Source organism: Nicotiana attenuata, unplaced genomic scaffold (assembly GCF_001879085.1).
Source record: "Nicotiana attenuata strain UT unplaced genomic scaffold, NIATTr2, whole genome shotgun sequence".
Lineage (NCBI taxonomy): Eukaryota > Viridiplantae > Streptophyta > Magnoliopsida > Solanales > Solanaceae > Nicotiana > Nicotiana attenuata.
Window position 1 is genome coordinate 2,159 of NW_017680369.1, and position 11,606 is coordinate 13,764.

General features: G+C 38.5%; 1 protein-coding gene across 1 annotated transcript; it reads left to right on the forward strand.

Moving 5' to 3' along the window:
• Positions 1-429: 429 nt before the first annotated feature.
• On the forward strand, positions 430-5,568 carry LOC109221853 (peroxisomal membrane protein PMP22-like). Its single transcript, XM_019386288.1, has 7 exons — positions 430-604; positions 1,776-1,874; positions 3,825-3,926; positions 4,234-4,309; positions 4,799-4,869; positions 4,960-5,045; positions 5,152-5,568. Exons 1-7 carry the CDS (start codon positions 533-535, stop codon positions 5,201-5,203), a joined length of 558 nt encoding a protein of 185 aa, XP_019241833.1. The 5' UTR covers positions 430-532; the 3' UTR covers positions 5,204-5,568.
• The last annotated feature ends 6,038 nt before the right edge of the window (positions 5,569-11,606 follow it).

The following is an 11,606-nucleotide window of genomic DNA, read 5'->3' on the forward strand; positions in this document are numbered from 1 at the left end:
ACAACTGTGTGGTTCCAGAATTTTTGTGGACCCAGCTGTATAAGATATATGTCCACAAATATGTGAGATAAAAAGAGACCTCACACAACTAATGTAAGTTGTATGAGACACAAAATAAAATCACTCGACAAAGAAGAATGTCACATTAAATTTGGAGAGAATGAATATTATTGAAATTAGGGGTGTGCATTCGATTTATCGATTCGATTTTGACCCTTATCGATAATTACTTATGAATTATCGATTTGTACATATGCTTATCGTTATTGTTTCAGTAAGGTTTCGATTTTTTCGATTTCGATTTCGATAACAAATAATCAATTCGATTTATCAATAAACCGATTCGAATGCACAACCATAATTAAAATCCAAATCTAATTACATGGTCAAAATGGGTCCCGCATACCATAACCCACTATTCTTCCCTCTAGATATTTAGCTGAAACCAAACTGCGGAAGACTGAAAATAGTCAAATAAAGATCGTAACTTTCTTCTTGGTACGGTTGATGAACTGAAGAAGAGCAAAAAAGAATGGGGTCAATTGCAAAAAAGGGGTTGCAAAAATACTTGGTACAACTTCAGCAACATCCTTTAAGAACAAAGGTCTCACCTTTTTCTCACTTTCTACATTTTTCTTGACTAATCTCTCTTTCTTTGCTTCATTTTCTCTAATTTTTTAAGTGGGGTTTGGCTATTTCGAATTTTTAGTTCAATTCATGATGTGGGTGATTTTTTGTATCTTGAAAAGTTCCCATTTAAGAACAAAGATCTCAGCTTTTCCCCTCTCTCCTAGTTTTTTTATATTTTTTTAAGTGTGGGTTTTAAGTTTAACTCTGCTTTATATGAGCTTTGCAAAACATAGTCAATTATAAGTTCCGATTAAGAAAGGTAATTGCACGTAACTCTATTTGATCATTGATTGTTAATCATTAATAAGTGGTATTTAACCTATTATAACATGTTAAATTACACTCATGGTATAAAAAATTCATTAGACTGTTAGTGCATATAACTTAAATCCTTAACGGTGTGGACTGGTCGTCAATGAAGTACGAACGGATCATGGTAAACTACAGAGGCTAAAAATTAGGTGATCTCTTTGTATCGGGCTAAATCTTGATAGGTAGAGGTACTTGCTATTTGCTCCGGTGGAAGGTATCAAGTATGCAATTGAGTTGAGGTGTGCCTAAGTTGGCCTAACGCCACCATTATAATAAAAGAAATAGTTTAATTATGATGAATTCGAATGTATTGCCTGTAGTAAGTAAGAGGTTCATCACATCATCGCTTATGTGTGTGGTGTATTAATGGACCTGAATTTAATAGAATGAATATAAAAGATTCTTGTAGTTGACTTTAACTAGTTTGGGATTAAGATGTAGTTTATCAAGTGTATGGGTGTGGGTTATTTTGGTTTCGAGAGCCTCCCTCTCCCCGTCCCTTACTCGTCTTTTGAAACCCCTCATCCTCTTATTCCGGCTCGTCGAACCGTCATTCTTTACTTCCGGGGTCAATCAATCGGTAGTCCTCCAATTTCTTCTCGAAAGCCTGTTTATAAGAAATAGCTTATGCCACTCGTATTGCCCCGGATTGACAAAAGAGGCTTAGATTGGAGATTCTTGTGTATACATTCAGGTTGACAATCGGGTTTCTAGACAGCCAGTCTATCTTCCGATTCAATGCCATCAAAATGTACTTTAAGGTTTTTTTTAGCTCAATTGGTACTGCGATTTTGTCGTTATAGATTTCTAGTGTTTGCAATTTATAATTGCAGGCAATAACAGCGGCAGTTTTGTCAGCGATCAGTGATATAGTGGCTCAAAAGATCACTGGCATTAAGAGACTTCAAGTCAGACGCCTTCTTCTGAAAGTGGTACTGTTTTCATGGTTTCCTTTTGAATACACCCGTTTGCTTCTCTTTTTCCCATTCCTTTTTGTGTGTGCTGTGGAAATCTGAAGTGCTGATGAATGTGTTCCACTTTATTAACTTTATATTCTGCATCTTGCTCGAAGCAAGGTAAAAGGCTACCAATAGAATACTTTTCCGGCTCTGCCCTGATCTTATTCATGAGTTCTTGGTATTCTGCTTTTTTTGATTAAGATTAACCTGATTCTGTAGCGCACTATCCTAGTCACTCATACTGTATTGTCAACTATAGATCACTTTTAGCCTCTTTGTACACTTTTGTGAAAACATCATCAAGTAATGACTGACAAAGCAGACAATACCTTCATAACTTACTGTCCGACTTTATGCTTATAAAGGCTATAGTAACCCACTGTACTCTCGTCCTGTTTCAATTTGATGAAGTTCAATTTTATTGATGTTGTGGGGGGGGGGGGGACCCCGTCTACATGTAGTATACCAGAATGTAAAGACCTGCATCATATGATTCTCTACAAAAGACAACCAGTCAATCTATACTAATAAGACTGTCATCTATGTTCATTGGGTTTGTTGTTTGTTGTTGTCATCAATGTTATCACATAATTTAGTCAAATTTTTTATATGACCGTTCTTAAATTAATTCACTAAAGAGAAAATTTCTATTAGATTTCAGAAAAAATGGATGTAAAAGCTCGATGATTTCCTAAACGAAGAAAGGATAAAGTAGAAGTTACTAACTTGAAATCCAATTTGAAAAGTAAAAGATTAAAATCAAGAAAATAAAGTAATACTAAAGCAAAGTCATAGTAAAATATAACGATTTTTCTAAAGTATTGGGCGTTCATGTCACAAAACCTTTCTCTAGCCAAGAATCCCATTATTGATAGAATCGGGCCGGATCCAATTCATTGGCAAAAGAAAAATCTACAGTTTTAACACTCAAAAAAAACCTAGAAAAGAGGAAGTTCCTTACATTTAAGGTTCCACTCCTTCGAGGGATAGGGCACATTCCGCCATAACCACGCTTTAAACCTCGATCCAACTCTCAAACTATGTGATCCTCGTCAACAGTCAGCTTAATGTTGATAGTCTGATGAATCCTTTTGGCTCAAGAGAGTTCTGATCTTCCCTTATATTTGAGTAAATTGTTGTTAAATTTTTCTTTTTCTTAAATTAGAATTTCAAAACTTTTGCAAATCAATTTTGGTTACAATGGTTTGAGTATGAGCTGCAAAGGATGTAACATCTGTTGTCTTTGTTGGGAATCTTTTCCCTCTTCTTTCCCCGGATTGAATCACCCTATTCATATCCTTTATCCGGTGCAAAGCTTCTGCATGGAGTCTAGTGAGGTCTGTTCTATAGGCTTACCCTTGCTTAGAAGAGAGGTTATTTCTGCTAAAAGTTGACATCGAAATTTGTCATGACGTTAAAAGCTATGTTGCTCGGACTCTCCGAAAATGTCAATTGGTGCGTGCCGGATCCTCCAAAAATAGTGCATTTTTGAAGGATCCGACACGGGTACGGCAGCTGTTTTGGAGAGTCCGCGCAACATAGGTTAAAAGTAGTTGGGATCTTAAAACTAGCTTCGGGAACTTAATGAGTTATCACTGTATTAAAAGAATCAGTAGGATAAGTAAAAGTTTGAGAAAACTGAAGATGGTATGAAAGTGGTTCTTGAAAACGCTTCAATATCTTTTAGCTGCTGTGAAGTTGTGTCTGTCGTGTTTGGAGAAAATGGAAACAGAACAAACAAATAGCAAGTAAGCATATATTAGGACTTTTGAGCTCTGAGGCTTAGTCCAGTTGTAGTGCTATGTCAAGTTTACTTCCATCTCAAGGTTCATTTCTGATGTATCCTTTATATCTTTTCCTTTGCTTACCATACATAAGTTGCTATCTGGGACTGTCATTGGCTGCTAACATAACTGCGTGCAGCTTTTTGGCTTTGCCTATCTCGGGCCATTTGGGCATTTTCTTCACTTATTACTGGACAAACTTTTCAAGGGGAAGAAAGACACAACAACAGTTGCAAAAAAGGTAATCGAAACCCTTCTTTTTTGGATAATTTACAATAAGTATCGGGAAAAGAAGTTTCAGATTCCTATTGTACTTGCCGCTCTCATCCACTGATCCACATCCTTTTGTGTTACAATTACCCCTCAGTCCTTTTTTTTTCTTCCCTTTTTGGTGTAATAGATTGTTTTCAACATTAATCAATCATAATGAAACTCCTTAGTATATTACCATTTTGGTCAAACAGTACTTTTCAGTTGGGGAAAGCTCTAAAAGTGTAATGACCAGATAAGTACACAATAATATGACACTTGCAATTTAATTGTTTCAGGTGGTGTTGGAACAAGTGACATCTTCGCCTTGGAATAACTTGCTTTTCATGATTTACTATGGGTTAGTTATTGAAAGTGAGTTTTATTCCGATTTACAACTATATTTCATCTTTACTATGGGTTGTTATTTCATGTGTACATTCTTTACAGTGTACCGGGCTACAAGCTTTGATTAAAGGATACAGTTTTCTCTTTGAAAGCAGCCTGAAACTATTTTTCTTGTTCCAAAGTTGTTCATCTAATTTTCTAGATCTCCTATTTTAACTTCTCGGATATACCCTGAAATTAAATTCTTGTTTCAAAAGAAGTATTTTGCTTGAGCCTTTCTACTTGAGTACTTATGCTATGTGGTTATGGCAAAAGAACAAAGGGTGGGAGAGGAGGGGAAGTTATGAATTGTTTCGTGATTGATAAGGATGTAAAGGTCAAGCGATTTCTGGCCGCTCTGAACTTGGGCGAAAGGAGGAAGGATACTCCTTTTATTTCCCTTCTCAAGTAGATGATGAATACTCCGTCTAAGTAAACCAATGATTTTCTCTATCCTGAATCTTGTAATGTGTACAGGCAGACCCTGGATCCAGGTGAAGTCTAATATTAAGAGGGAATATCCAAAAGTGCAGTATACCGCTTGGACGGTTTGTCAACTTCCCCCTCTTTCAGATTCAAAATATGTTTTTCTGTAGTGTAGTGAATCATAACTGTATCAATCGTTCAAAATTACGCAGTTTTGGCCAGTCGTGGGTTGGATTAATCATCAGTATGTGCCACTGCAGTTCCGTGTCATCTTTCACAGCATCATCGCATGTGGCTGGTATGCTACATTACATCGTTACTTGTTTCTGATACGGTCAACTTCATTTGTACCTCAATGATTGATTTCACAAAATCGTTGATCCTTTCTTGTTTTTGACTTGTAGGGGAATATTTTTAAATCTACGTGCAAGATCAATGGCTTTAAAGAAAGCTTGAAAATGTCTCAAAAGCTGCAAATTGGACATGGCAACATGTTCATATGTAGTTCAAAGATAATAGGGGCTTGCTTCTTTAAGCTCCGCCTCACCTATACGAGGTTTAGCTCGATTTCTCTCAGCTACTAGTGGCTTATGTAGTGGTCGGCATTCATACATCCTACTATTGGCTTGTCTTTAATGAATGCTGTCAGTTTTTAGTTTGTTATAGTTTATTTTTCTTTTTTTGGGTTTTTATTTTCTTGAATATTATGACATCTTTTTGAACTAAAAGTTTGGTTGTCATTGAGCTCCATTCTAGTTGATGTTGGCCATAATTATTATAACTACAAAGCTTATACAAGGAATAATTTATTTCTTCGGAAATGCTTTTACAATTTGATTTCTTTATTTGCATTAGTCATGGATGACTAAACAAATCCAAGAATTCAAAGAATGCCAAAGCCATGTGCTATATTTATGGGCAAAGATCACTTTTAGCTTGCGGCCGTAACTATTTATATCTTGGAGTCGCAAAAATGTATAAAATTATCTTATGTGCTATCTCATGTAGTAATTATCTTTTTCAATTGGGAGAGATGGCTGAGTGGACTAAAGCGGCGGATTGCTAATCCGTTGTACGAGTTAATCGTAAATTTGTATATTTTTTCTATATAACATAGAGAAATGTGTATATATATACAAGAATTATACATTTAGTCGGCTATTGTTTTGAGAGCGACTATATAATGTCATTTTTCCTATATTTATTTATTTATTAGTCTCTTGAAGGGGAGCATTGGCGTAACAGGTAAAGTTGCAACCATGTGACCAGGAGGTCACAAGTTTTTTGAGCTGTGGAAACAGCCTCTTACAGAAATGCAAGTTAAGGCTCCGTACAATAGACCATTGTGGTCCAGTCCTTCCCCGAACTCCGTGCACAGCAAAAGGTTAGTGCACTGAGCTGCTCTTTTTTTTTTCTTCTCCCTCTTGGCCCTTACTTCCAAAGCGAGAATCTTGAGAATAAAAAGATTGAGTTGTCACAATGACAACAATCTTTATTTATTTAGCCAGGCTATCGAGGCCTTGACCAATTTCCCTCGGCACTCCCACAAACGTGTTCATCATATTTTTAACGAGGCAATGAGACGAGCTTATTCTATTTCTTCCTTTTTTTAAAGGTCTTTTTCTCTGTTTGGAGTGCCATGTTGATGAATATGCTTTTCCCTAGATGCTCGGCCAGATATCATTCATCTTGATAAGTAATCTTTCTGAGCAGAGGCGGGGCTATGATTTGAGCCTTATGGGTTCGGAATTGTAATCCTTTTAAGTTACTGGGTTCTAAATTAATAAGTTATACATATTCAATGGATTTCTTAAGATAAATACATGATTTGAACAAAAGCTACTGGGTTCGTCCGAACCCGCATCCCGTACTTTACCTCCGCCCCTGTTCTGAGGTTAAAGTCCTATATTATGACAATGTAAAAAGATTGTTGCATAATCACTTTGACAGACAAAGTCAAAGTAATCTTGATAAGTGATCTTTTGTTTTTTTTTTCTTTTTAATTTTAAATTTTCTTGAGTATTGGAACATGTTTTTAAAAGGTTGGTTTTCATAGAAAACTATTCTAGTTAATGATGGGCATATTATAATTACAAAGCTTATATAAAGGATTGTTTATTTCTTGGGAAATGCTTTTTCAATTTGATTTCTTTACTTGCATTAGTCATGGATGACTAAACAAATCCAATAACTCATAGAACGCCAAATCTTAGACTAAATAAATGAAATAACAAATCCAATTCTCGAGATTCACATTGATCAATAGATTTTTAGGTCTAACGAATGATAAGCGATGGACTTTTGATAAGGTAAGAAGAGGTTTAAGCACGACAGATACATACACTTGAGTGGCAAAAAAAATAGAGACCTTAGATTATTTTTTTTTTGGTAAAAAAAAGAATTTTTTTTCTATGTTAAGAAGTTAATCGAAGTGGATCAAGTTTGAATAACAAAAGAAACTAAAGCTTTGCATAAACTCCATTAGGTTAAACTTTACTAGCATTTTAGTACTAATAATTAATTAATGATTTAATCTGAGTCTTTTAACAGCCTGACTCCTGATTTGGAGCTTGTGTTGCAATCTTCACACAATATCATACCATGTGGGTTTGAAAATGAGTCAATCATATACTACTCCTCGTTTTCAGGAATAAAACTATTTTAGAAATACATGAATATATTAAAATTTTAAATTCTTAAAAGTTCCAAAAATGTTGGGAATTGAATATATCCACGTGATTCTTTAATTTTTTTTTTGGAGGGGTGGGGGTTGTGGGGGGGGGGGGGTAGAAGTGGGGGAGCATCTATACTAGGGCTGCTTATCGGGCGGATTGAGCGGTTATTTACTCTTAACGGTTTGACTTATCGGTTATCGGCTTTTAAATGTATTAATCCGCTAGCCATCCGATAAGATATCGGGCGGATTGGTATCGCTTTAACTCTTATCGGGCGGTTATCGGACGGTTTATCGGCATAATTCAATCTATATTGCACATGACGCTTTTTGAGTTCAGAACTTCAACTTCAACCTGTAAAGAATTTGTCGTGCATGTTTGAAAATCCAGAGGAGAATACAATGGAACAAACAAAAAATAATTTCCATGGGAACTTGCTGTGCATGTTTCAAAAAACCAGAAGATAATGCAAAGGACCAAACGGATTACCATTTCTTACTATTTGTCCATTTTCATGCTCCTCAGTGGCGAAAGAACTGAAATGTCACAACAGAAATTCAAAAAAAGAAGCAAAAAAAGAAGAGGGACTAAATCAGAGGAGTGGGAAAATGGGAAAACTAAAAATCGAGCAGAAGTAAAAGAGCAAAGAGAAGGATGAAACTCACCAGAAAGCAGATGCAATCGAGGAACAGAACAATTGAGAGATGAAAATTGAGAAATGTAGTTCTCAAAATTACAAAAAGAAAACCTGAAGCCTAAAGTCGGTCACGTGGGTCTCTGTGCAATGAACACGTACTGATCCTTTGGCAAGTCATTTAATATAATGCCAATATCAGAGGTGTCCTCTAATCACCACGACGAGGCTGGTCCCTCTTTTAGTAGACTCAGCTATGAATATTCATGAAGAAATGAATGCCGGGCTCTTTCTTTCACTGCTAACCCCAAGAAGTTTCAACATGCTGAAATTTTCCGTTTCGTCGAGCCCCGAGCTTGTGGTCACAAGAAAGTCGAAGTATATACTTTATTTTAGATTATTTTGACGATTATACCCTTCGTCGTTCAAGAACGTTTCACTTATTATATAGGTAAAATATATGGATAAAAATAAATTTTATATGTATATATACCGTTAAGAAAATTGAATAATCCGCCCCCAAACCGATAAGCCGTTAATAAAAAAATTTCAATCCCTTCTCCCCCCGTTAACCCGATACCAATAAGCTACAAGCTTCGATTTCGGTTCAGTTTTCGGTTCGATTTTGAACACCCCTAATCTATACTAGTAATAGGAGTAATAATTAAGGAAGAGAGAGCAAGTCTATTGTAAGATATGAAGTCTCACAAAATCTTTATCCCCAAACAATAACAATTAATTATAATCATCCACTAACAAGTAAAAAAAAGTTAAAGAAAAGAGAAAGGTACATTTTTAGCCGCTACCAGAAATAATAGCCGATAAAATATATATTTTATATATATATATATATATATATATATATATATATATATATATATATTATATATATATATAAATATATATAGTCCTCTATTAAATAATTTTGACTTTTTCACTAAATACTGACCGACTTTGGTCGGTTATTTTAATAAAAAAATAAAAAAAATAAAAAATCAGATTATCGACCGAATTCGGCCGGTAATTTTATGGTCAAACGGTCAAATATTCACTTAAATGTACCGCCCGCCTTTTTCGACCGAATTCGGTCGGAAATATGCAAATTAGAGCCCCATTGACGGGCTTTCTTCCCGATTTCTCTATTTCTCTATCTCTTATTTCCTCCTCCACCCTCCTCTACCCTAAAACAATTTCACCCAAATCCTACCCAAAATATATTCCTACCTCCATTCTCCCCCAAAATAAAAGCCCAAAATCATCCCCATCCCGTCTGCCGTCGCCGCTGCCTTCTTCTCCTCCACCACTACCTCACCACCCGCCTTAGCCCCGTCACTACTTCGTCGAGGTTAGGCTCGGCACTTACCAGTACATGGGGTCAGTTGTACTGATACTACACTCTGCACACTGTGTAGATTTTAGAGTCGATCCCAACGGCGGTTATTAGCATGCCCGGATTGGACATCGGCGAAGACTTGAGGTACAGCTGTTCAGTGCCCACAGCTCCTGGAGTCCCCATCCTCTTTTCTTTTAGCTGTATAACTTCATTCGGACAACTTTGTACTTATTCCTGACCTTTATATGTATTACTTTAGAAGCCCGTGCACTCGTGACACCAGGTTCAGGGATTTGTAATTGGCATTGACTGGTTTAGCTTCCGAAAATTTTACTTAGAATATTTCAATTGTGTCAATTCTTTATTATATTATCATTTAAACAGTTAAAAGAAGTAAATGGTTCTAAAATTGTCTTGCCTAGCAAGTGAAATGTAAGGCGCCATCACGGTCCCGACGGTGGGAATTCCGGGTCGTGACAAGTTGGTATCAAAGCACTAGGTTACATAGGTCCCACGAGTCACGAGCAAACTTAGTAGAGTCTGGAGGATTGGTACGGGGACATCTGTACTTATCTTCCAAAGCTTATGGAGTTAGGAACAGTTTCACTTCTATTCTTCTTTGTCGTGCGATTTTATTCTATCATTGCTGATTGAACCCTTCTATTCTGTTCTCTCGCAGATGGCGAGAACGTGCATTGAATCGTCATCTGAGCAGTAGCCAGAGCCCCCAATGGCAGCTCCTACGAGGGGTAGTGGTCGAGGCCGAGGCCATGCCAGAGGCCGAGGCAGGGGCAGGGCTCAGCCTAGAGCTCGAGCAGCAGCACCACTAGCGGAGCCTCGTGTGGAGTTTGATGATGAGGTTCTAGCCCAGACTGTGCATGTCAGACCAGCTCAGGTCCCGGAGGGGTTCATTGCCACCCCAGTGCTTGAGGATGCATTGGTTCATTTAGTAGGCCACATGGAGAGTGTGGCACAGGCCGGCACATTTCCTATAGCACCAGCCGTCTCTCAGGATGGGGAGGAGCACAGACTCCCGCTACTCACACTCCGGAGCAGATGGCTCCCCAATTTCAGACTCCAGCAGCTCAGCCGTTTGAGGTAGTTCAACCGGGTGTTGCGGCACAGACCGGTGATGGATCAGCTATGTATTCTGAGGCTTTATGGAGATAGGATAGGTTTACCAAGCTTTGCCCAGTTCACTTCAGTGGTGCATCTTCAGTGGATCCCCGGGACTATCTAGACAGCTGTCATGAGGTGTTACGGAACATAGGCATAGTGGAGACCCATGGGGTCGATTTCGCTGCATTCCAGTTGTCGGGTTGCTCCAAGAGATGGTGGAAGGATTATATGTTGACCAGACCAGCTGGGTCGCCTGCTCTCACTTGGGACCAGTTCTCTCAGCTATTTCTTGAGAAGTTCCTTCCTGTCACATTGAGAGAGGACTATCGGAGGCAGTTCGAGCGTCTTCAGCAGGGCTCTATGTCTGTCACTCAGTACGAGACCCGATTTGTGGATTTGGCCCGTCATGCTATTCTTCTGCTTCCTACCGAGAGAGAGAGAGAGAGAGAGAGAGAGAGAGAGAGAGAGAGAGAGAGAGAGAGAGAGAGGAGGTTTATTGAGGGACTTGCTCAACCTATCAAGTTGCAGATGGCCAAGGCGACCAAGAGTGGGATTTCTTTTCAGATGGCTGCCAATGTCGTCAGGCGAGTCGAGATGGTTCTTGCACAGGGGGGAGGTCAGGGGTCTGACAAGAGGCCTCGGCATTCTGGTGGGTTTAGTGGTGCCTCATCTGGAGGTAGGGGTAATTTTGGTAGAGGCCATCCTCCCAGGCCATTTTATTCAGCTATCCAAGAATCTCACGGTGCTTCAGGTGGTCGTGGACCTCATACGCCTTATTCCGACCAGCTAGCCTACAGTGCACCACCAACTCCTATTAGTTCACCTCCGCTCCAGAGTTTTCAGGGTGGTTACTCAGTTCGACAAGGTGAGTTTTAAGGTCAGCAGTCACAACAGCCAAGGTCCTGTTATACTTGTGGTGATCCGAGGCACATTGCTAGATTTTTCCCTCAGGCATCGAGCAGTTCGCAGCATCAGGGTTCTCATGCCATGGTCCCGGCACCCGGGTGCTTCACTGACCCACCTAGCCAGCTAGAGGTAGGGGTCATGCAGCTAGATGTGGAGGTCACACCATTACAGGTGGAGGTCACACCATTACAG

Excerpts from the sequence above, each read along its gene's own strand:
- LOC109221853 (XM_019386288.1), top strand. The coding sequence starts at position 533 with ATGGGGTCAATTGCAAAAAAGGGGTTGCAAAAATACTTGGTACAACTT. Across the intron at positions 605-1,775 it reads AACATCCTTTAAGAACAAAG|GCAATAACAGCGGCAGTTTT; the intron begins GTCTCACCTTTT and ends TTATAATTGCAG. Across the intron at positions 4,870-4,959 it reads TGCAGTATACCGCTTGGACG|TTTTGGCCAGTCGTGGGTTG; the intron begins GTTTGTCAACTT and ends AAAATTACGCAG.